A 26,876-nucleotide genomic window follows, 5' to 3' on the forward strand; every position below is an offset into this window, starting at 1 on the left:
TGACGTACTATAAACCATTTTGCTATACACATCTGACTGCAGAAGATCAAATGTGTGTTCGATGGCGCTGCACAGATCGATCCACGGAAATGTAAAAGTACAGCGAGAGTGATTAGAAAGCATACATTGTGTGTGATTTTTTTAACTTAAGGGGGCACCACAGTAAAAGCCTAGGGCACCCATTTGGCCAGCAGCGGCCCTGCAGCCAAGACGTCTAGGCTAAAACAAAAGGCAAAATTGGGGAAATCAGTGAAAATGTAATATAGTACAGTATATAAGTTGGTTACTCAAAGCTGGTTTTTAGTTAAGCCTGACGGTGAAATGATGGCTATTGCTTGCTGGGATCTCATTTACACAGCTTAAAATTTCTGCACTAAACATAACAATTTACAATAAAATGAATCCAAACCAAGTTAGCAAGGTCAGTGGGCAAGTTTGGGAGCTAAAACATTATCACATTAAAGCTATTCTATTACATATTTTAAGGGGTTGAGCTGTTTTAACCCACATTTAATGAAAAACATTACTGCATTACTGCAATTCTGCTATACAGTTAAGACTTTTGTAGCCCACATACTGCCCATATTTTGGTCTTAAGCTAAATGAAATTAATATTTGCTTTAGATCATGTGCTCAATACTCTCTGGCCTTACCGTTCTGTTTTCATTTACATGTCTACATCGTTTTATCATAGCTTAAAGAAAGCCTGATCTCATGAAACCAGGATTGAGATACCCTCCAGCTAACTCTTTGAGCCCAAGATCCTGCGGGATGACTGACGTTATTTGTAGTTACGCTCTAACTAAGCCTGCCGTGTTATTCCGATCCGTGGTCAACGGCAGTTAATGTACAGGGACGTGTTGAGCCTTCACAGTAATCACTAATGTTTATCAAAACTTGCCATCTCCAAAGCTAATTAAGAATCATCAAACAAGGCAAAACAACAGAGCTAATTAACAAGACATAGGATAATAATCCTCCATGGATGACAGGCTAGCACGGTTTTTCTTACGAACTAGTCGAGGCTTCTGATCAGAGGAATCCTCTGGACGTGCTATTGGCTAGGCCAGTTTATTAGCTTTGGAGATTTATGTTCGAAACCTTTCCTATAAACAAACTTGCCAAATAACAGTAGTTGTTGGGATGTTAGGATAATTAAAAAACTTTTGTCCAGCAATGTGTTCTCAAATGTCAATGCGGTACAATTGCAATCATGGGCATTTTATTAAGTTACCAAGTATAAACCGTAAACTTGATATCACATCATCCAGGTGGTCTTTATGGCTTAATGAAAACAAAAGTGGCTACTTTTTCAGTATTTAAGAGAAATCTTCACTTCACTGCAAAAAAATGACTTTCTTACTTAGCATTTTTGCCTTGTTTTCAGTAAAATATCTAAAAATTCTTAAAATAAGATGCATTTTCTTGATGAGAAAAATGACCTAGGAAAATAAGTCTCTAAATAAATTAGTGCTAAACACAAGCAAAAAAAATCTGCAAATGGAATAAGAAATTATTTCTTGAAATAAAACTTAATTCAAGAACATTTTTCTTATTTCATTGGCAGATTTTTATTTACCTAGGTCATTTTTCTCATCAAGAAAATACATCTTTATTTAAGAATTTTTAGATATTTTTACTGAAAACAAGACAAAAATACTAAGTAAGAAAGTCATTTTTTTGCAGTGAAGTGAAGATTTCTCTTAAATACTGAAAAAGTAGCCACTTTAATGTAATGGGTAGGCTGGTACACTGCAAAAAATGACTTTCTTACTTAGTACTTTTGTCTTGTTTTCAGTAGAAATATCTTAAAATTCTTAAATCAAGATGTATTTTCTTGATGAGCAAAATGACCTAAGAAAATAATACTAGTTTTTAGACAAAATATATACAATTTAAGTGAATTTATGCTTAAAACAAGCAAAAATATCTGCCAATGGGGTGAGAAAATTTTACTTGACAAATTTTTTTCTCACCCCATTGGCAGATAATTTAGCTTGTTTTAAGGACAATTTCACTTAAATTGTATATTATTTGTCTTAAATTTAGACTTATTTACTTAGGTCGTTTTGCTCATCAAGAAAAAACATCTTAATTTAAGAATTTTTAGATATTTCTATTGAAAACAAGACAAAAATACTAAGTAAGATAGTCATTTTTTGCAGTGTACACTTTTTGTGTCAGGTGGTACAACCAATGTAAAACTAAAAAAATATTCTGTCATACACATGTAATTGTATTTAAAAAGTATATTTATAAATTTGATATCACAGGAAAAAGCTTATACCAGAATCAAAGCAGACGTCTTTTGAAATTTAAATTCATTGGAGAGATCAGGTGGTGCAACCAGAAAGACAGGAAGCAACTACTTGAATGCCTCTAAGAAATAACAAAAAGAATAATAGGCTAATAATTTAGCTAATAAATTGAGTCTTAATTAATACAAGCTTTTTAAAAAATACATTTTTAGGCGCTTGGTTTGTCGTCTTTGTGCCACTGAACATTTAGGGGCATTTTCCCAGACAGGGTTAGATTAATCCAGAAATAGGCCTTTGCTATTTTAGGACATTTAAGTAGCTTTTACAAACATACCTTAGGAACAATCACTGTCGTGCATTTTGAGACCAAACTATGTCACTGATATATGTTAAGATATGTCAGGGCAGGATGTTTTTAAATTAAGGCGCAGCTTAAACATGCATTTTAGTCTAGGACTAGACTCTGTCCGAGCAACTATTTTAAACTTTTACTGCACAAATCATAAAAAATACAGCAACATAACTGTTCTTGGATAAAATACAAATTTCTTACTTTAAATTCTTATTGGACAAGCCTTGTTCAAGGTGGTTGCAAAATAACTTTAAACACCTATTATAGCACATTTGGAGCATGCTATGTTAATTTGCCAAGATCATGTGGTGCAGTAATATAATACGTTTTTAACACTACTTATTAAACATTGGTGTCTTTCATAACTGTGCCATCTAATGTTTACAAATAGAAAACACACATTAACTGTGGTAAAATCATAGTAACGTTCAGCCTTCATGGCCTATTTTAATCCCTTTTGGTAAGCCTGATGTAGTAAAAACCTTTACCATGTCACATGACACGTCACACAGTCAACAACACAACATCCAGCAACTCCACAGTGGGGGGAATCTCTGTTTCTCTTCATTTTCCATCTGACTGCACTCTAAGACACAGGAGGTCCATTACCAATCTTTCTCAAAGTAAAGGTATACAGAGGCCACAAAGAGAAAGATTTTCAGAACCGCTGCGGTCCAGATATAGCAGATACGGCAATTAAATGATGAGAATGTGTTTTCAGCCATACACCATTGTTATGAGAATGCAGCAATTTGCATTGCCTGACACCAGGCCACTAACATGTGGAAAATAAAACCGTTTGCACATGCAGCAGCTTTGACATTCTGGCATAAGTTAAGCAAGCGAAAATGAAACCCTTCCATTTACCCAAGGGATGCAGACTTCCATTTGCGACAGGGGTAACTTCTTCGACACAGTGGAACAATAAAGTTGCCGGGGTTATCTGTGACATCGAGGGGCAAAGAAGCGTGCCGTCTTCAAAAGGAAAGAGAGAGAGAGAGAGAGAGAGAGAAAAACACGTGAACAACGTTCAGAGAATCCTTTACAGATGTCCAGCCAGAGATCACAATCAAGCAAATTAAAAAAAAAAATGGATTCCGGATGTACGAATGTCACTTTTTTCAAACAGGGAAATTTACTTTTAATAACAATTTTTTTATATATATAAAGTACCCCAAAGTTGTTAATATGCACATTAAAGGGGTCATGATCTGCGTTTTTTTAATAATAATTTTTTCTTTCCCTGAGGTGTTTTGCCCCCCAAAAATATAAAATTAAGCAATTTATGACGTTTCCACTCAGTTTTTCATTCTCTGACTGAAACGGTCTGATTTGTGCGGTTCCCCTTTAAGAAATTCTTACTGTTATTACAATCTTATAACGATTTTAAACCACTACACCTTCAGAGTCCCTTTTCAGACTAAATGCCAGTGGGCGGAGCCAACAATACAATGATGTGTTGTCATCTTGGTAGGTAGGTATCAGTGGCGTCCGGTGACTTCTTTTTACAAAGGCGCTCGATGCGAAGTTCGTCACAACATGTATGTAGCATGTCATGTGTGTGGTTCCTTTTTTCAAAATATGTATTCTGGTCGTCGAGAGATCCTGTGTGCATCACGGGTCTTGTCATAATAAGTGCCTGCTGCAGATGCGTCTAAAGGGTTTATGATAAAAGAGATGCTCGCATTTGCCTGATACTCGCATAATCTCATGCATAATCAGAGTTTACAGTTAGGGGGTTTCTTGCTTGTACTTTTTGAACGTGAGCGTCTCTTTTATCATAAACAGTTTTGACGCATATGCAGCAGGCACCCACCTTGACAAAACACGTGATGCACATGGTTCACATGATGTAACAAACACATATTTTGAATACACAAGCAACACACGACACGCCGAACACATATTTTGAATTTGCGCCCCTCGGATGAGCAGTCACGAGCTGACACTGGTAGGTATGAAAATTAATCTACCTTGTTATCTTATTTTCCAGCCATTTTGCATTTCATTGCAATAAATGCTTTTATTATTAACGTGAAAGATGTTCTAAGCAGGATATATTAATGATAAGGCTTCTTATTTATCAAAATATCAAGATAAATTTGATTCCTTATCTCATGACCCCTTTAATAATATGCTTTAGGTTTAACTGTTGAATATCTTGATAAATAGCAATACCCTTAATCTTGAAGAGAGCTCCATTATTCAGAAAGGTCGATGTTATGATAGAAATAAGAAGTGCCTCAAAAGCCCTGCAGTGACCACCCCCTCCCATGATGCATTGCACTACTAACACTACTATATATGTGTTCACTTCATTTTTTTAAACGCTAAATATCAAATACATTTATTTCCACAAATAATCAATGAAACTTTAAGTCATTTGCACTATAATAAATTAATTTGACTAAGTCAACAGCTTTTTATTTCAGCATCAATTTTTATTCCGTTGTTTGCAATGCATCATGTGAGTTAAAGTTAATAGCCTAATAAAAAAAACATTCAAGCAGACTTTTTATACCCTCGCTTAATCAAAGATTTTCATGTTGGAGCTGGTTACTTATGGTTCCTGGCTGGGAACTCCTTTTTTGTTGATCTCTACGGTGAAAATATATAGAGAAATGTTCTCTAACCAAGGCTGCTAATAGCAGTTTCTGTTGATCTCTGTTGGATGATGGACTAAATTGAGGGTCAAGTGATTTTACATCCCTGAGGTGGGGCCATGCGAGACAATAAAATAATTTAAAGACTTTCAAACCCTCAGCCGATTGAAATGCAGGTGTCTGTAATTCGCTATGAAGATGTGGGAAGCCCATCAGTGCTTACAAGCGGACCTAGAGGCTGGAATTTCTCATTACGTTCTTCCGGTGTGCATCGCATCTCAATGATTTCAAGGAAATCAAGGTCAGGAACTTTCGAATGTGCATAATAATAACAGGCAACTGGCTGAATCAGTTTTCATTCGGCTGGCTGAAATAATAAGAGGGTGGGCAGAATGAAAACAAGGAGTGAAAGCATGCACGATAAAGAGAGACGAAATGATAAAGAAAGACAAACGTGCTCATGTAATTAACTGGAGTGGTGAATTCGTGACAGCTCTTCATCACTCTGACACAGCTAGGAAAACAGCTCACGAAGTAAAAAATCTACTGTGAGTAGGCTACACCTCGCCACCTTTAAAATAAACGTACAGTAAATAATGAAATGCGGCTAACCAAATAATTGTGCATAGTCAATACAGCTACTGTAAGGAAAATGCTCTGTATTTGTATTTTAATACTTTTTTTTATGAAACTAGCCATTTTAGGGAGATGAAAATATGAAGATGTGCCAAGTGCCACTTGAACCTGCTGAGGCCATTACAACTCATTTCGTATACATTACAGTAACATTCAAAGGCACTATATATAAAACGATATGCAATAAAAAAAACTCTTCCTGTTCTCTTTTTCTTATCTTTACATTTTTTACTTCTGCTCTAGCATCTTTACTACAGTATTTTAGCTTACTCTCTGCATTGCGGTACTGCCAGTACCTCCTACTGTATATAATGAATTGCTTGCAATGTTCCTCATTTGTAAGTAGCTTTAGCTAAAAGCATCCACTAAATGATTAAATGTTAATGTAAACTGCTGGTCTATCTAGTAATAGCTAAATGCTGGTATTAATTTATTACTCAGTCCCCACAGAGGGTTAATACAGAACGAGGCCATTAGAAGCAATACTGCTGAGCACATGGCACAGAAGAGGACGTGTAATAGAAATACTGTAACTAGTCTTGCTTCCTCAATTCAAGGCTATACTTCCTCTATTTTTTAAATCCATCATTGTTTTCTACAGCAGGTAAAATTCAGATTACAACGAGCAATCGGTTTCCTAAAGACTGACATTTGATTAGTTAGGTGCATCCCAAATTGCATACTTATGCACTATACAGTATATATACACAGCCATTTTGTTGTATAAATAGTGTATAGTAAATCAGCTAAATCACTTACAGTACAGGTCAGCAAGCAACCTACCACCAAACATCAATAACAAATTTAAATTCTGATATAGGGAATGTTAATGTACGTCACCACAGTGTTGCATTATGGGACGTGGGCGCCATGTTTAGAGGAACCGCCGACCGCTATGCCATTTAATTGTGGGCATGTTAAGCTAAAACTAGGTAAAATTGAAGAAGAACGGAAGAAATCGAGAAGTTGAAAGAAAAAGAGAAGGGACCCTATCGGGAGAAACTAAATGCTACTGCCAAAAAACTTTATTTGGACAAATAAACAACATAGATCCATATGATTTAGCAGCCCAAGACTGGATTACGGACCTCCGCTTACATATCTGGTCAATTACCTTGTTTTTGCAGGACTTTATTTACACTTTGCAGGAGTTTAAGAGCTATAAATCCCTTCAAGCTTATAGTAAGGTGACACTTCTTCTTTTGGAGTCTTATGGTTGGCAAACCAGCTATTTACTGACAATGTGTTAATACCTACGTATCTTAATGATTCTAGAAAATAATTTCTCCGTTGTATTCTGTGCGATGAATCAACACATGTTCATAAGATGGCACTTCTGTTTTGGCCAAGTTATTAAAACAAACAAAATGCTAAATATTTAGCTAACGTTGTTATTTAAAGAGTCACAAGCAGTGGGTTTGAGCAGTTGCATTTAATAAAAAATATGTGTTACAATCGTCAAAATTGTCTAAATATTTATTTTTTATAACTCATGTGTTTAGGGTGATCAGAAATGAATGAATGAATCAATCAATAACTTACATTTGCAAGTTAGTTTGACAGTGTTAGCATAAAAACAAGACAATTTAAGTGGTTCTGCTTTTATTAATCACAAATTACTGAATGCCTGAAAATGCAGCGAACACACTCTCGTTGATGCAGAGATTTTTTTTGAAAAGTAAACGTTTTTCTCCTGATTGCAGCACGCAAACCACGCGATCCGGCGTCTTTTCGTCAGCTCCTGCACCGGCTTCCTTTGTTTTTTCCACGAATAAAAGCTGGAAAAACGTATTCCGTTGTTCAGTTTCCTCCCTGAACGATCGCGTGACCTGCTTGATCGAGCAGTACTGACCAAACATATCGAAGTTTATTAAAATCTCGACAGAAAATACAAAAAGAACCTCCAACACATGAACTCAAATACAGCGGGATAGGACGCGTGCCTGCAAATATGGCGGATTCACATAATGCAACACCGCGTGACGTCAACTCCACATTCCCTATAAAGATATGCATCCTCACTAGGGCTGTCACGGTTATGAAATTTAGCTGACGGTTAATTGTCTAATAAATTGTGCCAATTATGACGATTAATTGCCTGTTTTAGAGCTTTGACGTTTAATTCTCATAGATTTTTTTGTTCATTAAATAATACTCACACGTTGTTGTGATTATTTAATTGAAATCTTTTGCAAGGTTTACCTGGTAGTAAATATTAATACACATAACACATATTTAAAGGTGCAGTGTGTAATTTTTAGAAGGATCTCTTGACAGAAATGCAAAATAATATACAAAACTAAATTATCAAGGGTGTATAAAGACCTTTCATAATGAAACGTTATGTGTTTATTGCATTAGAATGAGACGTTTTATCTACATACACAGAGGGTCCCCTTACATGGAAGCCGCCATTTTGTGCCGCCATGTTTCTACAGAAGCCCTTAACAGACAAACTTTTTTACTAAGTTATCTCCAACGATGACATGTTTGTCCGGTGGCGGCTACCGTAGCTTCTCTATGTGTTTCAAAAGCAGGAGGTGAGCAGTGGACTGAGCCGTTGGTTGCAATTCACAACCTCACCACTAGATGCCGCTAAAATGTACACACTGTACCTTTAAAAGTAATTATTTAATGAATATATCTTTCAAAAACTGAAAATTCTTCATAAGAAATAAATACAATAAAGTGTCTGAAAAATAACTGAAAATAAAAAATGAAATCAAAATAAACTGACTATAGCAGAACAGGCCTTAAATAGTAGCCAATCCTATTAGGTCATATTAGTACATGACCACATGTCTTTAGTGCCTGCAAAAAAATCAATTCCTTACAGATCCTTAAGAATAGCATCGTTCACTTCGCTAAATTTGGAATTGCTCTTTTGGAAGTTAATGTTTTACCTGGCAGTTGGTACTACGTATCAAAGATTTGTAGCATTTCTTTAAATGCGTTTTCCACTGTACTGAATGGCTTTGCAATGTAACGCGTTACCTTGTCAGTCAAGAAGCCGCATTAGATACTATCTCATTTATACAGGCGCTGCAGCTCCCCCTTGTGTTTTTAGAGAGATGTGCAATCATTGCGGTGATCTGAAATCATTGCATTGAGGTCAAACAATCGCTGTGAGATGGTTATTTAATTATTGTGACAGCCCTAATCATCACACAAAAACAATCATGGAAGTCTATGCATTTCATTTTTATATATTAATATATTATATAAGCAAAATAAGTCAGATTTATATTTAAATAATTCAAAATTATTATTCCTTGCGATAATACAGTATATTTTCTAGTTCTTACTTTGAATCGACAGTACCAAGCAACAGTAAATGTTTTATATTACAAAACACCAAATATTTCCAAAGGCTAAAAAAATCAAGGTATATTTTTTCATCCCAGCCTTGGTTTTTATAAACGTTTAAGCCATTTTGAGCATCATGATTAATTAAAAGAAAGAAGACTATATTGATTATTATATGAAGATTATTCTATCTCTTCCTGTTGAGTACTATAATCCTCATATCACCGCACAAATTAATCTGAAGCACTGAGGACACAATCCAATAAAAAATCAGGCAGCGTCCAAATGGAAAATAACATCTGCCGTTCTCTGCTGTACACCCAGCCGGGTGACATTTAGATAATATATGCACAACATCTAAAAATCTTCAGATTCTGTCCCAGAAGTACGCTGGTATGGTAGATTCCGTGTCCTAATCATTACTGGCCAAGGGTTAAATTGCATTTGCAGCGAGTAATAATCTTCACCAGCCTTTTAATGAAATCTAATGAAGGCGTATGAGAGACTTGGTGTCAGAGAAATTAGATGTCATGTTCGCTACAACTGGTTATGAGGACTCAGAAGAGTTTTGAAGAAACGCAGTAAAGCGTTTCAACAGCATCTGTGCTAATTTGAGTTTGCAAGAGAATGTTTTGTTTTAGTAAGCCAATAATTGGAGCTGAAATGTTGTGTTTATGACCGACATAATCAAACCTATTCTACTGTAGCCCGAAAGGGTTAGAGATGTACAGCCTATGGACCTTGTCAATATTACATAATATTAACAGAACAGATGGAAAACTAATCCATGCATGCTCCAAATGCCATGTTTTGCTTTTAGTAATTACGTCTCTTAGCTTGTCAAGCTTAAATGTGAACATTCAAAGAAGGCTCACATCCCTCTACAATCTGTTCAATGTAATGTTTTCAGTATTTTGCTTAAATGGATTCTGCTTCCAATTGAATTTCAATCTGTTGGCACCAAGGTCCCTCATGCGCTGTTAATCAACTCTGTAAAACTGCAAAATTTTTAACATTAAATTTAGATTTACCCAAAATCCCGTTCTAATTTGTTGTTCTGGCAAGCAGCCATTGACAGACACTAATTGATCAAGATCCAAACCCGTTCACATCACCTCAATTTTTGACAACTAAATTATTAATATCCTACTTTGTTTGCTCCCTTTAGTCAGTGGAACACTATAAATGACTTATAAAATAATCATAAATGATTCAGTGTTTATGAACCGTCTCGTGCACTCTGGCACCGTGGGCACATGTTGCAAGTCAGCCCGTTTCCCATGATTTCTATCCTGCTAATATTAACTGTGCAAAATCATGCAATGTCAAAACCAAGACAAAGGAGCGGGTCCTGTCAGCATCTCTGCTACCCAATGATAATCTGCAATGCTGTGGGATTAAATCCCTCCGAGTTTCCGTCCTGGCTGCCGTAAGCTTTCTGTTATCATTGCGAAGCAGGTTCTGGAGTTACGTAACTAATACAAACCCAACACGCAGCAAAACTTCAAAATATGTCCAAAAACTGGCAATGCTAGCCTCAGATTAGCTTCAAGGAGTAACTGAGCTGCAAACGGAGCTACAGTTTTAATGGAATTAAAAATAAACAATGATCAAAGACACAGCACTCAGTGCTGTTCAAAGACCACACACCCACTTTATATAATCACTCAAGATTATCAGTGAATACAGAATTATAGTACAGACCGGCCTTTACGAAACTCTCCAAACTGTTGTATGGCTTCAGAAAAATGGGATCAAGTGGATTATAAGTGCCGAGAGCATTTGGCTTATATCATTATCTAGTTCTTGACGGAGGTGGCGTCTAGCATCTTTCGTAAGTGATTATTACTCCAATATGCTTTATGTCCAGCTGCACTACTTCCTGAACTTCAGCCAGCTCCTTGTTTCCTATCTGCCATTATTGGACAAACTGATTAATCCAGGTGTGCCTGACCTCAGTATTCACAAACTAACTGATTAATCCAGGTGTGCCTGACCTCAGTAGTCACAACAACAATAATCAGACACACCTGGATTAATCGGTTTGTCCAATAATGGCAGACAGGAAACAAGGAGCTGGCTGAAGTTCAGGAAGTAGTGCAGCTGGACATAAAGCATATTGGAGTAATAATCACTTAAATGGACACTCCACTTTTTTGAAAATAATGCTCCTTTTCCAGCTCCCCTAGAGTTAAACATTTGATTTTTACCGTTTTGGAATCTATTCAGCTGATCTCCAGGTCTGGCTGTACCACTTTTAGCTTAGTTTAGCATAATCCATTGAATCTGATTAGACCATTAGCATCGCGCTAAAAAATAACGAAAGAGTTTCGATATTTTTTTTTTATTAAAACTTGACTCTTCTGTAGTTACATTGTGTACTAAGATCGACGAAAACTTAAAGATTGCGATTATCTAGGCGATATGGCTAGAAACTATACTCTCATTATGGCGTAATAATCAAGGACTTTGCTGCTGTAACATGGCTGCAGCAGGTGTAGTGATATTGCGCAGCAGCCAATAATTAATGGTTACTATTAATAGCAGGGGACTATTTTCAGTCGCTGCGTAATATCACTACGCAGCGCCTAAAATGGTGAAAATTTTTTACAACTCTGGTTATATTTTAGCGCGATGCTAATGGTCTAATCAGATTTAATGGATTATGCTAAGCTATGCTAAAAGTGGTACAGCCAGATCCAGAGATCAGCTGAATGGATTCCAAACCGGTAAAAATCAAATGTTTCGCTTTACGGGAGCTGGAAAATGACCATATTTTCTAAAAAAAAACGGACTGTCCGTTTAACATGGCCTTGTACTCTTAATACTTTGTTAGCTTCTGAATAACAATGCTAGCAAGTCATTGTGTTGACCCTGACATAACATAACACATCTACATCAGGTAATTGTGTTTATCTTGGTCTCATCCTAACCCTTCATGAGAACTTTATGTCTCCTACCTCCAACGGCTCCCATCACAGGTAACCGACCCTGAACACTGAGGGTAAATTTTTATTAGATCCAAGTCCTTGGTTTTGTCTGACAGCATTGATTTATGTGTCATTTTTACCAATGTTGATGGTGATTCACAGTGAGAAATAAAAACATCCCACCAATAATGACTGCAACACCTGGCCAAAGCAAAAAATCAGACATTTCCATTTATCCACAACAGTAATCGGTCTCATTGAGCATATGTTGCTGGTACTGGCCGTCATCCAAACAACGAAAGAGAGTAATTCAGTGTAAATGGTGCAGACTGATCACTTCTGTGATCTGAGATCTGCTCATTACATTCAAACCATTTCCTCAGATCCACCAAAGAAATGGCCATGTTACCGGCAATAGCGCATGAAAGTAACGCTTTGAACCTTTGAGCTGGTGCTTCAATGCGCAGGGTCTCTCTTTTGGCCGCGGGTGCTGTGGAACAAACCGAAACCAAGCGGCTATGCAGTTCAGCTTCGCTGCACAACAATCCATCACAGATCTGTCATTCGTAGAGTCGACTGACTGCTAACACATTGGTGCCGAAACACAAGGCTGGGTGATGAAGACCAAGATCAGTGCAGAAGACCTCAACACAACCAGCCTGATTTTAGGAGAATTCGTACATATTTTAAGAGTTGACTAATTCGTATGAATTCATACGAAGCTATCACTGAAAAAAATGATTAATTCTATCTACTCAATATTTTTAAGGTAAGTGGTTGCAATCAATTTATTTAAGCTACAGTTTTTTGTATTTTATTTTACTTTACTAATCTTTTTTGTTTAAATGTAGTTTAAATAAATTGATTGCAACCACTTACCTTAAAAAAACTGAGTAAATTGAATAAATAATTTTTTTCAGTGTAATAGTGCAAAAAACATACGATTCTCATGGAAAAACAATAACGAAGACCAACCCTTAACCCTGCAGCTAACCCCAACATCAAAGAGGTCAAGGAAAATCGTACAAAAATCTACGAATGTGGTCATATGAATTCATACTAGGTTACTGAAAAAATGAATCATTCAATTTACTCAATTTTTTTAAGGTAAGTCGTTGCAATATATTTATTTAAGCTACATTTAAACAAAAGATTTTTTATTTTATTTTACTTTACTAATCTTTTTGTTTAAATGTAACCTAAATAAATTGATTGCAACCACTTACCTTAAAAAATTGAGTAAATTGAATGAATAATTTTTTCAGTGTAACAATTAAACGCGATTAATCTATAGCAGAATAAAAGTTTTTGTTTACATAATATATGTGTGTGAACTGTGTATAATAACTTTGTATAGATAAATGCACACACATGCATGTATATTTAAGAAATGTTTACATGTGTATATACATTTGTATATTAATGTATAATTTCTATTATATATAAATATTTAATATATAAATATATATTTTTCTTAAAATAATACATGTGTGCATATTTATAAATACATAATTATTATACACAGTTTACACACATATATTATGTAAACAAAAACTTTTATTCTACTATACATTAATCGCGATTAATTGTTATGCATCCCTAATTAATACTAATTAGTTAATTCGCAAAGTATGTACAAATTCTTGTGAGATAGCAATAACACTACATACATTTCTAAATAGCCTTTATGAATATATTGCCTGTTCTGACAGTTTATCATTGCACCCCACTGTAGCTAATGGGATAATTTAATTAAATATTATAATTAATTAAATAAAATTATCTGACCAGAGAAAAGTTACTGCTATGCTTTTTGTGTTTTTACATCTACACTTTAATAAAAAATGACTTATAATAACATTTCTGAATCGTCTTCATATAAATCATTGTTAAAAAATTTAACTTTCTAATTTGACAAGGGCGTCTCTGACTGTGTTTCTTGCAGCATCCACCTCTTCCACCGCACAGCTAGCGGAGATCATACAGAGGTCCTTTAACATATTGCTAAGTGTAATACATCATGGCAGAGTCACAGCGCTTGAAGCAGTACACCTCTATAACTCATTTAAAATACTCTCCTATTAATAAAGTACCTTACCTCCAATGCAGAAACTTTCTACTGTGCTGCAATAAAACTGTCAGGTTCAAGTTGCAGCATGATGCTTACATAGGTGATGCAGTTTGTGCATGTGCTCCTAGAACATGTTGAGCTTGGCGACCGTATGGGTGACATGGGTTCGAAACTGGGCTGCCATTGATCTCAATCCTCTCTCTCTCTCTCTCTCTCTCCCTCTCCTAATCTACTTCAGGTCCTTCATAACCCTAAGGGAATGCTTATTTACAGGAGGCAGTGGCAACTTCAATGCCTTTCAATTATTAATGGATTTGAACCTGTATAAGGCCAGTCTCACCAAGCTAGTAACCATATATACCATATTACTGCAGCTTTACTTTCACTTCAACAGGGCTTGAGAGCTCAGGCCTCTGTATCCGTCACTCTCAAAAACATAACAGTAGGTAGAACGTAAGAAGCTTTGGATCCCTAGAGTCGGTGTCTTTGCACTAGCCACTTACTGTTATTGTGTGAATTCCCAGTATGAGAGACTTCACAGTGTGTGGCTGCCCCACATTCCCCACTTTTCATTGTAGCAGATCAGATGAAGAGAGAGAGAAAGCCTCACAACAACGAGTAGGATACGTGCCAGCGCGAAAACTTCAGAGACGAAGCTGGAGGCAACTGAGAATTATTGCCTTCCCACACTTGTAAAGCTGGCGCTGCAATGATGTGGTGGATATACAAGGGTGGATTAAGAGGAAACAGGCCACAATTAGTGAGAAAAGTGAAATTATGGGAAAACCTCAAGTGCTTTGGTACATGATCTCTCTGGGTTTGTCCTAAACTGAAGGCAGCTGTGATGCTGCCTAATCAGTCAATGACTTGATAGGTAACGTTTTGTATTAAAACAAAGTAGTAAATCTAAAAGTAAACTGAGTTCAGGCGAGTATTTTTGTCACATCTAATAAGTAAGGAATAATTGACGAGGGGCCGTTGAATTATTAGAAAAATAATACATACCCGAGGTGGTGATGCTGCCACGATGCGAAGCGGAATGTTCATCAGCAAATCAGATTAAAGCATTCAACGGACCCGTAGTATAATCTAGAATAAATTCAAGCTTATCGACCAAGTAAATACTGACAAAGTAAATATGCTTAAAAAAAGTTTGCGAAATTTTCTGTCTACAGTGTGTGATTACGTCACGAATGACGAAACCGAATTATCGCATAAGTTTTGGTATATCGCAAAAAATTCTGACCTTAAGCTGTTTCCATACATATTTTTGTGTATATCGCAAATTATCAACATTTTGTGTTCCAAAATCATAAAAAGAAAACAAATGGAGTATTCAAGAGAATTCATGTTTTACGAATTGACTATATTGTATAAATACGTACGAAGTTAATCATGCAAAAACATACTATTAACATAAAAACTAAACTCTACCCAAACCCCATTGTCACAAAGGGAAAGGCAAATCGCACATAAATGTACAAATGTGATCATAGGAATTGATCCGAATTGGCCATCTCGTAAAATACGTACGAATTGCCATGAGATAGCATTGGTATTCAGACAGTTTATTCAGAACTGTCAGTAACGAAAAATTGCAAATTTAAGTTAAAGGGGACATATCATGAAAATCTGACATTTTTCCATGTTTAAGTGCTATAATTGGGTCCCCAGTGATTCTAAAATGTGAAAAAGATCAAGCATGTGGAAAAAATAGGTAATTGAAATTTGGCTCCCCTTGTGACGTCAGAAGGGGATATCACCCCTTAATCTGCACTATCCAACAACTGCACTGGCATTTAGTGCAGAGATCAGCTCATTTGCATTTAAAAGGACACACCCAAAAACGGCACATTTTTGCTCACACCTACAAAGTGGCAATTTTAACATGCTATAATAAATTATCTATATGGTGTTTTGAGCTAGAACTTCGAATACGTACTCTGGGGACACCAAAGATTTATTTGACATCTTAAAAAAGTATTGAGGAATGTCCCCTTTAAAATTTTACCTTTTCAAACCTTTTTCAGTTCATTGCTAAAATAAACACATTTGTTCATATGTTCGTTTAGTTTATCAAATACTATATAGGCGTATATTTTATTGATTTCAATTATACTATAATAATAAATTACAATAACCCTGCTTGGGTAAAGAAATAAATGATAATGAACAAAGCAATGGCCACATTTCAGAATGGAAAATGTTTTGGATGCTGTTGTGAAAATACATAATCACTTATTAAAACTCTAGAAAACTTAAAGTCTAAGGGCCTGTTTACACGAGACCGCTCGAGGGTGAAAACGTAAAAATATTTTATCGGATGTGCCTTTCGTTTACACGGCGATGGCGTTTTGGGGGCTTAAAACGCAAAAAAGTGAAACCACCCTTCAGAGTGGAAATCTTAAAAACGATCTACAGTCGCGTTCTCATCTAAAGAGTAAAAACGCAAAAGTCTGCTCACGGTGGCTCTCGTCGCGTACGCGTTTACGTCACAGGCATGCGCCAGTTCAGGAAAATAAAAACAAACATGTCAGATTATTTCCATACGTCGGACCTTCAAGTTGCCATAGCAGCTCTGATAAATAAACAAGTCTTTCCAGCAGTTGTACGAATTATTCACAGCAAGTATTACTGATCAGAGAAGGCATTAATTACCTCAGTGAAACTGTTGATGCGCCAATTCGTCGGAGGCAAACCAGACGGCTTTGGACGAGACCTGGGAGAACCAGGAAGAAGGTTGTACGCAGGCACATGGACTTGGTGTTGTTGTGTGTCAGTGCTTCACATTGCCACCTAGCCGCCTTGAGTGCATACTACATCGAATATCACACACTTTTGGGTCACCGTATGCACACAGATTTCCCCCTCAAAATGCTTGTATAAACGCGGAATAAAAAGTGATAACGCAACGCCACTTTTGCGGTTTCTTTTCAGATCGTTTCCATGTAAACGTAGCCTAACACCAACATTCCCAACACCCAAGCCTTGTGGTGGCAACTTTTGCATCAGTCATATTTTGTTCAGACAATGAAAAAATGTAGCTTATGTCTCGTAACGATAGATGCTATTTTTATTCTGTCATCCAACCGCACAAACACAGGATTGTTGAATATCAAAGGCAACAGAGGATACATCTACGCTGCCTTCAAAAATCGACCAGATGGTGCGATCTTACTAGACAGGATTCTACACAAACATTGGATTCTGATGTGTCTTGATGCCATACTCTCTCTGGATACTGAGATGAAGGCAGCATCACCATTCGGACAAAGTTCTCTCTCCCTAACACGCACACATTTTTGAGTTTCCCAGTATATGCAAGTCGGCCCTGCTCACTTAACCTTGGCAAGGCCATGAGCCGAATACAGAACAGCATGTCAACAGAATACACCCGTCTTACTCTGCACTGTTGGTGTAAGCGTCTGAGCGCTCGAACAGGGCCTGCCGACAGCTGCGTGACACACAGCAGCACCATAAGTGGATAGGCTTCAACAGAGCAGCCTATTACAGCACCAAATCAATGAGCAGGTGCACAGAGAGAGAGATATAACGAAAAAAGAGAAAGAGAGAGAGAGAGAGATGAGAGAGAGAGAGAGAGAGAGAGAGAGAGAGATGAGAGAGGGTAAATGCTGTAAGGGACCAGACCAAGAGATCTCCCTGTGGCAATACACAATGATATACACACAACCTTGTCTAAAAGAAGCAATGTGTATTACACAGGGAGTCATGCTGACTGTATCTGACTGGCTGCAATGACATATTTTGGTTTGAGGTAATGTGAATAGGGAATGCTATATTTAAAGCCATGTGAAGTGTCATTTCTCACTGTTTTGATAATGGTTTCAGTTACTGAAACAAAAACACTTTTGTGTCTTTTCTTGTTTTTAAGAATTGTATGTAAAACATGTCAATTTTATTGTGTTTTTAATTTTGTACATGATTTGTGGAGTCAACAGTATTGATCAAGCTCAACCTTCAACCCTGTTGCTCAAGCTACTTTCGGAAACTAATCCAGTAAATATTGTCTTCAACTTCTGGGGAATAGAAGTTTATCAGTAACTAAAACCCTACATTTGATCCCAAACTAACTTGACCCTACATAAGTGGTAGCTTAGTTTAGTCTGCAATTGCAACCCTGTTACCCATTTTTTATTTTAATTTTGTGTATCACATTTTGTAACCGAGCAGAACATTATTGTTCCTCCACAGCAGCTCAAACAGTAAAACTCTACAAGAAGAGTTCAATGTGTTGTCAAACGTTCTCATCCGTCTCAAATCACAGGAGATGATTAAATCGTGGCTAAAATAACCCTTATATCTGACATAACTGCCAGCATCCATTTATCAGTCTCAACATCAAAGTCTGGCTGAAGGGAACTTAAACATGTCCAGATAAGGGAGTTATCAGAGTTTGGCTCTTAGGTTTTATAACTTCTCAGAGCCTAAACTTGCTTCAACTGTCTGGCCCCATTTGATTTCCAGACACAAAACACATGCGTCAAACACCAACAATGGTTTCAGTGAAATATTCTGGAGATCAATATTTCTCTTGAAGACCTGAAAAGGAAACCCAATAATCAGGTCTCCGAATGATATGTGGTTGGAGAAACACACGGATGGAGAAAACTAGTGGACATCCAATCTGATATTTAAACCCATTCTCATGAAGTGCGTATAAATAACAAAGTGTGAAAAGTTGTTCAGTACATACACCAAATTCCAATTTTGCATGCATATGATATGCCAGTCCATCCTGTTGACTTAATACGGCACATCTTTTTGTGTCGTTCTATGCATTGGTTTCTAAATTTTTTTCTGTTTTTTAAACCATTGTCGCTTGGGCTTGTAGTTAGATTTGGGATTTGTTTTAGGATGTCATTTAATATATGGTTTCTGCTACCCAGTCTCCTGAAATGATGTACCTATAGTCACGTAAATGTTTGATTCTTTTCTAGGATACAGTCACGAATTTCTGTTTGTGTGTCATTGTCACATATTGGTTACTCAACTGCTTTTCCTATTTTCAACCATTATCGCTTCGTTTTGGGTTAGATTTGGTGTTTGTGTTAGGAGTATTGGATTATATACTATTTTTTCTGATTAACTTTTTTATATTTTTTTATTTTTAAACCATTGTTGCCTGGCGTTAGGGTTAGCGTTTAGGTAAGGATGTCATTTTATGTAAATCTAACCCTAAATTGAAGCGACAATGGTAAGAAGCGATAATGGTAAGAAAATAGGACAAAACAGTTCAGCAACCAATAATGAAACATTAACAGAAATTTATGATACGATCACGAAATAACACGGAAATTCGTGACATATCACAAAAAATAATCAAAAACGTACGTGACTATTGGTAAGTAATTTCGTGAGACTGGGCTGTTTTCTTCATGTTTCTGTCTTTTTTTAAACCATGGTTGCTTGGAGTTGGGGTTAGAATTGGGGTTTGGATTAGGATGTCATTTTATGTAACAAAAAGTGGTTTTAACCCCAAACTCAAGCGACAATTGTTAAAAAAAGAGAAACCAATACATAAAACACCACGAAAACTGTTGTCGTATTTAGTGAACAGGAAGGACCGGCGCACCATACAGTATGCACACCAAATTGGAACCTAGCGCACCCACTGCACGACCTTTCACACTGTTTGCTATTTATACGCAAATCATGAGAACGGGCTGGATATTTAGAGAGCGGTTTGGCTGATATAACGTTAATATAAACAGGAACATAATACTTATTTACAGATATCAAATGAAAGACACAAAGTTGGTAAAATTAAATAAGAAGCCTACTGTATATATTTATCGGTTTATCACTAAAGGAAAACACAAGCATCTAACATATGCAACTCCTGTCTGCAAAGTCTCATAATCTATTTGATTTATTCAATATTAAAGATATCAAGGTTATATTTTCACAAATACGTTCTTTACATTATGTACAATTATTTTATGCAGGAAACAGTAAATCACAAAAAATGACTTTAGCTGAGTTTTCAGAGACTGGGTCACATTTCTTCTCCCTGGCTTACGTGTTCATATCAGTGCCAAATTACACATCTGGCATGTTCACGTCAACACGGGAAGAAATTAAATTTAGATCCATATCTGGCTTCCATTTCCAATTTAACAATTTTATCAGGTTTTCCATGTTAATAAGATAAATCCGTGGGAAGAACACAGAGCCAAGAGACTATCAACACGAAACCTTTGAGAGAAGTGGGTTTTCGCAAAAGTGAACAAGGATTTCCTCCATTTGTAAAACGGCACGGCCTAACACCAAATACACAGTCATTTTCCTCGTATGATTGTTCATCCTCTATCCCTACAGCACTGCGCCCTGAAACTAATAAGCATCATCAATCTACAACCAGATAATTTGCAAATTACTGGCAACTGTTGTGTGTTATCGTGTTTAATGTTGTTGCACAAGTCCAATGTTTCTCCAGGAAAACTCCTTAGGGGAGCTCCTTGCTTTGATAAGCAGCCTGCGCTTCTTTTGCAACAATTTCCTCTCTAAATTCCGATTCGAATTTCACCATCTGATGAAATCTGGGATCAACAGCAAAAGCCTGAACAACACGATTCCAGTGGCTTGCAACAAGAGTGACAAGTTTTATGTGTTTTTTGAGGGATGTATGCAAAAACTTCTGAATTTGTTGCTTTATGTAAACTAACAGCAACATAGACCCCAAGGAAGTGAGGTACATTAATTCACATGCTATAATTTTGCAGCATCGAGCAGGGATCTAATTAAAGCAGTTAATAACCTCATGTTAAAGCATCTGCAAATGTTCTGTCAATGCACAGTAAAGCAGGCCTCTTTCAGATATTTATATCAGCCTGTGGTGTAATATAGCGTCAGCAATCGCTACACAACAGAAGATCCACTTCAGAGATGCTCTAAAGACACGACCTGTAGGACAATCCATCAAGATGATGTAGAGGCACGGTAAATGATGGTTAAAAAATGTCTAGTAGACAGATAAAAGCACATCTTGTTTGCCACTCCGCACCTGAGCACTTGAGCAATAAGTCCGCTATCTGAAGATGATAAAAAGATCTTTCAAAACTTCATGTTTTACTATACTGCACGTACAATATTCCTTCAAAACGTAGAAACTTGCATTTCGAGGCCGGAAATCAAAATTGTAAATAAATAATAAAAACAAATAATAAAATTAAAGGTACACACCACTTTTTTGAAAATATGCTAATTTTCCAGCTCCCCTATAGAGTTAAACACTTGATTTTTACCGTTTTGGAATCTATTCAGGTGATCTCCGAGGCCTGGGGGTACCACTTTTAGCATAGTTTAGCATAATCCATTGAATCTAATTAGACTATTAGCATCATGCTAAAAAATAACCAAAGAGTTTCAATATTTTTCCTATTTAAAACTTGACTCTTCTGTAGTGACATCGTGTACTAAGGTTGAAGGAAAATTAAAAGTTGTGATTTTCTAGGCAGATACACTGTAAAACCTAAAAGTTAACTTAACTCAAACCATTTAAGTAAACCGGTTGCATTAGTTTTAACACACATATATTTGGGTACTGTGAACTGTTCACATTGACCGTTTAACCGTTAACCGAAGGTAAGAATTTATGACCGATTAACATTATCAGTTAAAATAAAAAAATATTTGTTAATACATGGTCCGTGTCGTCATGAGCCGACAGGCATTTCGCCACTTTTCTATCTTTAATTTGTGAATGTCCTGTAAATGACACAAATTATTGCTGCCCTGACGGTCTGATAAAGTAATCATTTGTATGACAAATCATTTGTATGTGTGTTTGGAAGCTGAACTGAGACGCGCGCGTATCCGCGCAAGATGACGCGGTCCGTCTCGCTCTCGCTCACATCCGGATAGACGTTCGCTGATGACCTCTGACCCTAACCATAAACAACTCTCTTCTTGCACAAACGGAGAAAGACGACGCAAAACCAAAACTTCTAAAAAGAGTCCTGCTTTAGAAATGACCACTGTGGTAGATGAAACGGAGACAGTCTGCCCTTTGGATATTAATCCTCTGGACCGATCGCGTGCTTTTTAATAAGGTAATGTTGTGTGAATATCTGATAATGTATGAATCCTGGTTCTGTTGTTGATCTGTCGCTGCTGTTTGCACGTTCAAATTAAATGTTTTGTTTTTACTAGTTCACAGATAACCGTCAACTGTATTTTTACTCAATGACAATTTCATATTGAAATCTTATTATAAGTTAACGGTTAATGTTCGGTTTAGAAGCTTCGGTTGTCGGTCGGAAAAATTAACTGATATGAGCATCCCTAAGTCATATGCAGTTATGCACTTATATTTAAGTTCACACTACTTAAATATAAGTGTATAATTGTACATGACTCAAGTTTACAGTACTTAAATGTATGTGTTTTGAAACTTAAAATGGCCTAATGCAACCGGATTACTTAAATGGTTTGAGTTAAGTTAACTGTTAGGTTTTACAGTGTATGGCTAGGAACTATATTCTCGTTCTGGCGTAATAATCAAAAACTTTGCTGGCGGCGCAATGTATTACGCAGTGCCCGAAAATAGTCCCCTGCTATTGAAAGTAACCAACCATATCGAAACAATTTTAACAATTTCAGTCAGATTCAATGGATTCTACTAAGCTATGCTAAAAGTGTACCACCAGACCTGAAGATCGGCTGAATGGATTCCAAATGGTAAAAATCAAATGTTTAACTCTAGGGGAGCTGGAAATGAGCATATTTTCAAAAAAAGTGTGCCTTTAAATCCCAAACTTCCTTAAATGTTAACTAAAAACTTTGGAAGTCATTTAAATAAACCAAAGCCCAGAGCCAAATACAAACGCATGGCTCTATCACAGCTTTGTATTAAGATGGTCTGTGGCATGAAATCTTTAAAAAATATGTACAAATTTTATTTAAAGCAGAAAATTGGACCTCCACAATAGTTCTGGATATTTGCCAGACAACCACTCTTAATGCACTGTGGTCTGTTACTGACCCATAAAAATAACATAAAAACAAGCAAAGTATGGCTTAACATCTAAGTCAGACGGCGCCTTTCATATCAAAGAGTTTTCAGACAGAATATACTACAATACACTCCAAACTAAATGCCAATGGTCAAAACTCTGGCTTAAATATATAAAATAAGAGTATACCAGCCACTCCAATAAATCCTCAATAACGAAAATAGATGTGATCAGAGCTCTAAAGTCTATCAAATTGAATGTGTCTCCGAGACAGGATGCAGAAAATGTGACAAACATGCATAACATGGAAATGAGATGTCTGCTAGTAACATGCATCTGATAGTCTGATAGACATGGTGACGAGAAATGCAGCGACCCGATTATCTGCTGCCGGTAAAGAGGAAGACAGCAGATGATGCACAGAAAGGGATGTCCTCTCATAACCTACCTGACATTTGAGATACGCAAGCCTTCACTTTCATTCCTATGGGGGAAAGAAAAAAACACAGAGTTAGAAAAATGAGCTGAAATGTGAGAAAGACAGGTAGGCATGAAAAAAAAACTTCCACTAATGAAATTACATATAACCAACAGAATAATAACAGGCTCATATTAATGGTACCCTCTTCACTTTTTTGAAAATATATACTCATTTTCCAGCTCCCTAGAGTTAAATATTAGATTTTTACCGTTTTGGAATCCATTCAGCTGATCTCCGGGTCTGGCGGTACCACTTTTAGCATAGCTTAGCATAATCCATTGAATCTGATTAGACCATTAGCATCTTGTTTGATTGTAGTTACATCGTGTACTAAGACCGACGGAAAATTAAAAGTTGAGATTTTCTAGGCCGATATGGCTAGGTACTATACTCTCATTCTGGCGTAATAATCAAGGACTTTCCTGTGGTAACATGGCTGCAGCAGGCGTATTGATATTACACACGGCCCGAAAATAGTCCCCTTGGTAACTTTCAATAGCAGGGGTCTATTTTCAGGCGCTGCGTAATATCACTACGCCTGCTGCAGCCATGCCACAGCAGCAAAGTCCCTGACCATTAAGCCAGAATGAGAGTATAGTCCTAACCATATCTGCCTAGAAAATCGCAACTTTTAATTTTCCGTCGGTCTTAGTACATGATGTAACTACAGAAGAGTCAAGTTTTAAATAGGGTTTTTTTTGCGTGGTTGGGGTTAAAGGTAGGGTAACACATTTTGAAAAATGCTAACGGTAGCCGCCTAGCAATGAAATCCCGATCCCACCCTCAAGTCAAATCGCCATCCAAAGTCACGCCCGTTTAAAAACACATGAACACGCACAGATCAGACGGTCACATCTCATGTCTCATTCAGCAGTGAGAAAACTTTGCAGTACAAAGTCGAATAACACTTCCAAAATAACCAAACAACTGGTTTACATCAGAATTAGTTTAAGCACACGTTCGGTTGTGTAGACATAGTAACTATATCGTTATGCTAATCCGTAAACGAACACAAATTTCATAAGCAACACAATGTTTCATCAAAGTCGAATATCTGAATCCGTCTCAATACAAACATATCGCGTACCTACCTTACCAAAATAAACAGTGCAACGACTCTTTCAGACCCTTTGCAGCTCCTGCAGCTGTTTCATCTCGTGGTAAAGCAGTAAAGTTACCGATGTTAATTTCGTTTTTTGCTCTTGCTGATCCAGGCAGTTTTTGCTGTTGTTGTTATAAAAGATGCCTTTAGTTTTGTGCCTCCTGTGTAGGTTGTCAATTTAGCAGAAAAGTTTGCTGTTCTCACTGTTTACAGGCAGGAGGTGAGCGCACGTGAACGCGCCGATGACGTATGGTGTCTGCGTGGACTCGCTGCGCGGTTGGCATTCAAATTACGCTTACGTATGAGGGACAAAAATGGAAACGTCCGTTCGGACCGAAATCTATGATTTGTTGAACATTTTTTGGTCCTACGCCTTTCACAGATAACATAAATTTCTACAAATACATTTAAACAACTTAACACAGTGATTGCTATCAGGATGTAAGGAGACTTTTAACCAGCATAACAAAAAATGTTTCAGGATCAAATCTGTTACCCTACCTTTAAGCTATGTTATAAATGGTACCGCCAGACCCGGAGATCAGCTGAATGGATTCCAAAATGGTAAAAATCAAATGTTTAACTCTAGGGGAGCTGGAAAATTAGCATATTTTTAAAAAAAGTGGAGTGTCCCTTTAAACCAGCAAAAAACAATTAAATTTTTTTGGACATGCTATTCCCACAATATATAGTTACAGTGGATATCATATAAATACCATAATACATTTCGTATGGTACAGTATATGAACATGGTATATTGGTAGACTGTTCAGTCTTCAGCATCTTCAATGATTGGTCAACCTGAGCTTTACTCCACAATAAAAAAAATTACTTTGTATATCACTACACAACTACACCTACTTGAAAATGCATTTATTACCTACTTTAACATTAAACACAATTAAAATATAAACTACAAACAACAGGTCACATTCACACTGTACAATGAACACCTTTTTATAAGTAGCATTCACTATTATTGTAAATATCTAGTGGCCATCAAATATTATACCAGCAGTCTCTACGGCATACAGTATGGATAGCATTCAGAGTGTGATGGAGAGCTCTAATAGTCACATATGTGACTTGTGGCCGATTACCTCGGGCACCCCCAACCTCAATCCCCTGTTTAAAAATTTACAAGCTCACCTTTGTGGAAAAGCTTTGTTGGAAACTCTATGGTACAAACAGTACCTAAAGGTGCTAACAGCTTTGCTCTCTCTATAAAGATACCATAAACCTTTTAAAAAATGACAGTTATCCTTTTACACACCATAATTTTACAAAAATGCAGTTGACCAATACTGTGTACAGGTACATTTGTTTTATTAAACTGTGTACACATTTTTAAGTGATGTATTGATGGTGATGTCTCTGTCTCTTACATCCACAGAGCCAAAGGCTAAATTATAAGAGGAGACCCCATCCCCCCATACACTCAACAATTCTGGCAAAACTGACCTGTGTAATAGACTTACATTCATCATAGCTGTCCCTTGATGATCGCCTACTAATGCTATAAAAGTGTTTTTCCTCTTTAAACTGAACTAAGGGTTAAAACTATCCTGTTGCTCTGCCTGACTAGGTACAGTAGATGCCAATTCCCAGTTTAATGTGTTGCACTCTATGGAAGCTGTTGGCTGATACTGTATGCTAATGACTGGAGCAAATCGCTGATGCATCGTTTTCTGTTCAAATCCCGCCTGTCTGGCCTTAGATGATAGACTTCAAGCAGGCTGCCAATAATATTTGGTGGCAAACCTTTAGCATAACAGATATTATCATTTATAGTATTTCCTTAGATGTAAACGTATTGGTATTTCTAGCCCTTTAAAAATCAACTTAAGGTGGTTTGCTGGTAAACACCAGGCAAACAAAACTAGGCAAGCACCAGTTTGGCCAGGGTGTGAGACCAGCTACGACAGACTGAGAATTTCAAGTGTTATGAATGTGACATTTGCAGTCAAAACGTAAAATATATATATATTCTAAGAGAATGCATTAATCACCAATATATTGAACCATCGGTTTATATTTTCCTAAACCCTTGATGATAGAATCTAGACATCAGAAAAATATCAGTCCATACTCATGTTTTTTATTTTGGATGAGGGAAACATGCATACGTTATGGATGTGACAAAAAAAGGACACATGTTTTTT

General features: G+C 36.7%; 1 protein-coding gene across 3 annotated transcripts in view; it reads right to left on the minus strand.

Annotated features, from left to right (window-relative positions):
* The window catches only part of iqsec1b (IQ motif and Sec7 domain ArfGEF 1b), a 208,671-nt gene that overhangs the window by 126,204 nt on the left and 55,591 nt on the right, over window positions 1–26,876 (minus strand). For 2 of the 3 annotated variants that reach the window (XM_055184871.2, XM_055184876.2), the window contains exons 2-3: window positions 23,580–23,615; window positions 3,478–3,585 (exon numbers count right to left, since the gene is read on the minus strand). In XM_055184871.2, the coding sequence (XP_055040846.1) occupies window positions 3,478–3,585; window positions 23,580–23,615 (144 nt within the window). The remainder of the gene's footprint in view (window positions 1–3,477; window positions 3,586–23,579; window positions 23,616–26,876) is intronic. The other variant, XM_055184872.2, reaches the window with a different exon arrangement.

The sequence above is a fragment of the Misgurnus anguillicaudatus genome, chromosome 14, assembly GCF_027580225.2.
Source record: "Misgurnus anguillicaudatus chromosome 14, ASM2758022v2, whole genome shotgun sequence".
Lineage (NCBI taxonomy): Eukaryota > Metazoa > Chordata > Actinopteri > Cypriniformes > Cobitidae > Misgurnus > Misgurnus anguillicaudatus.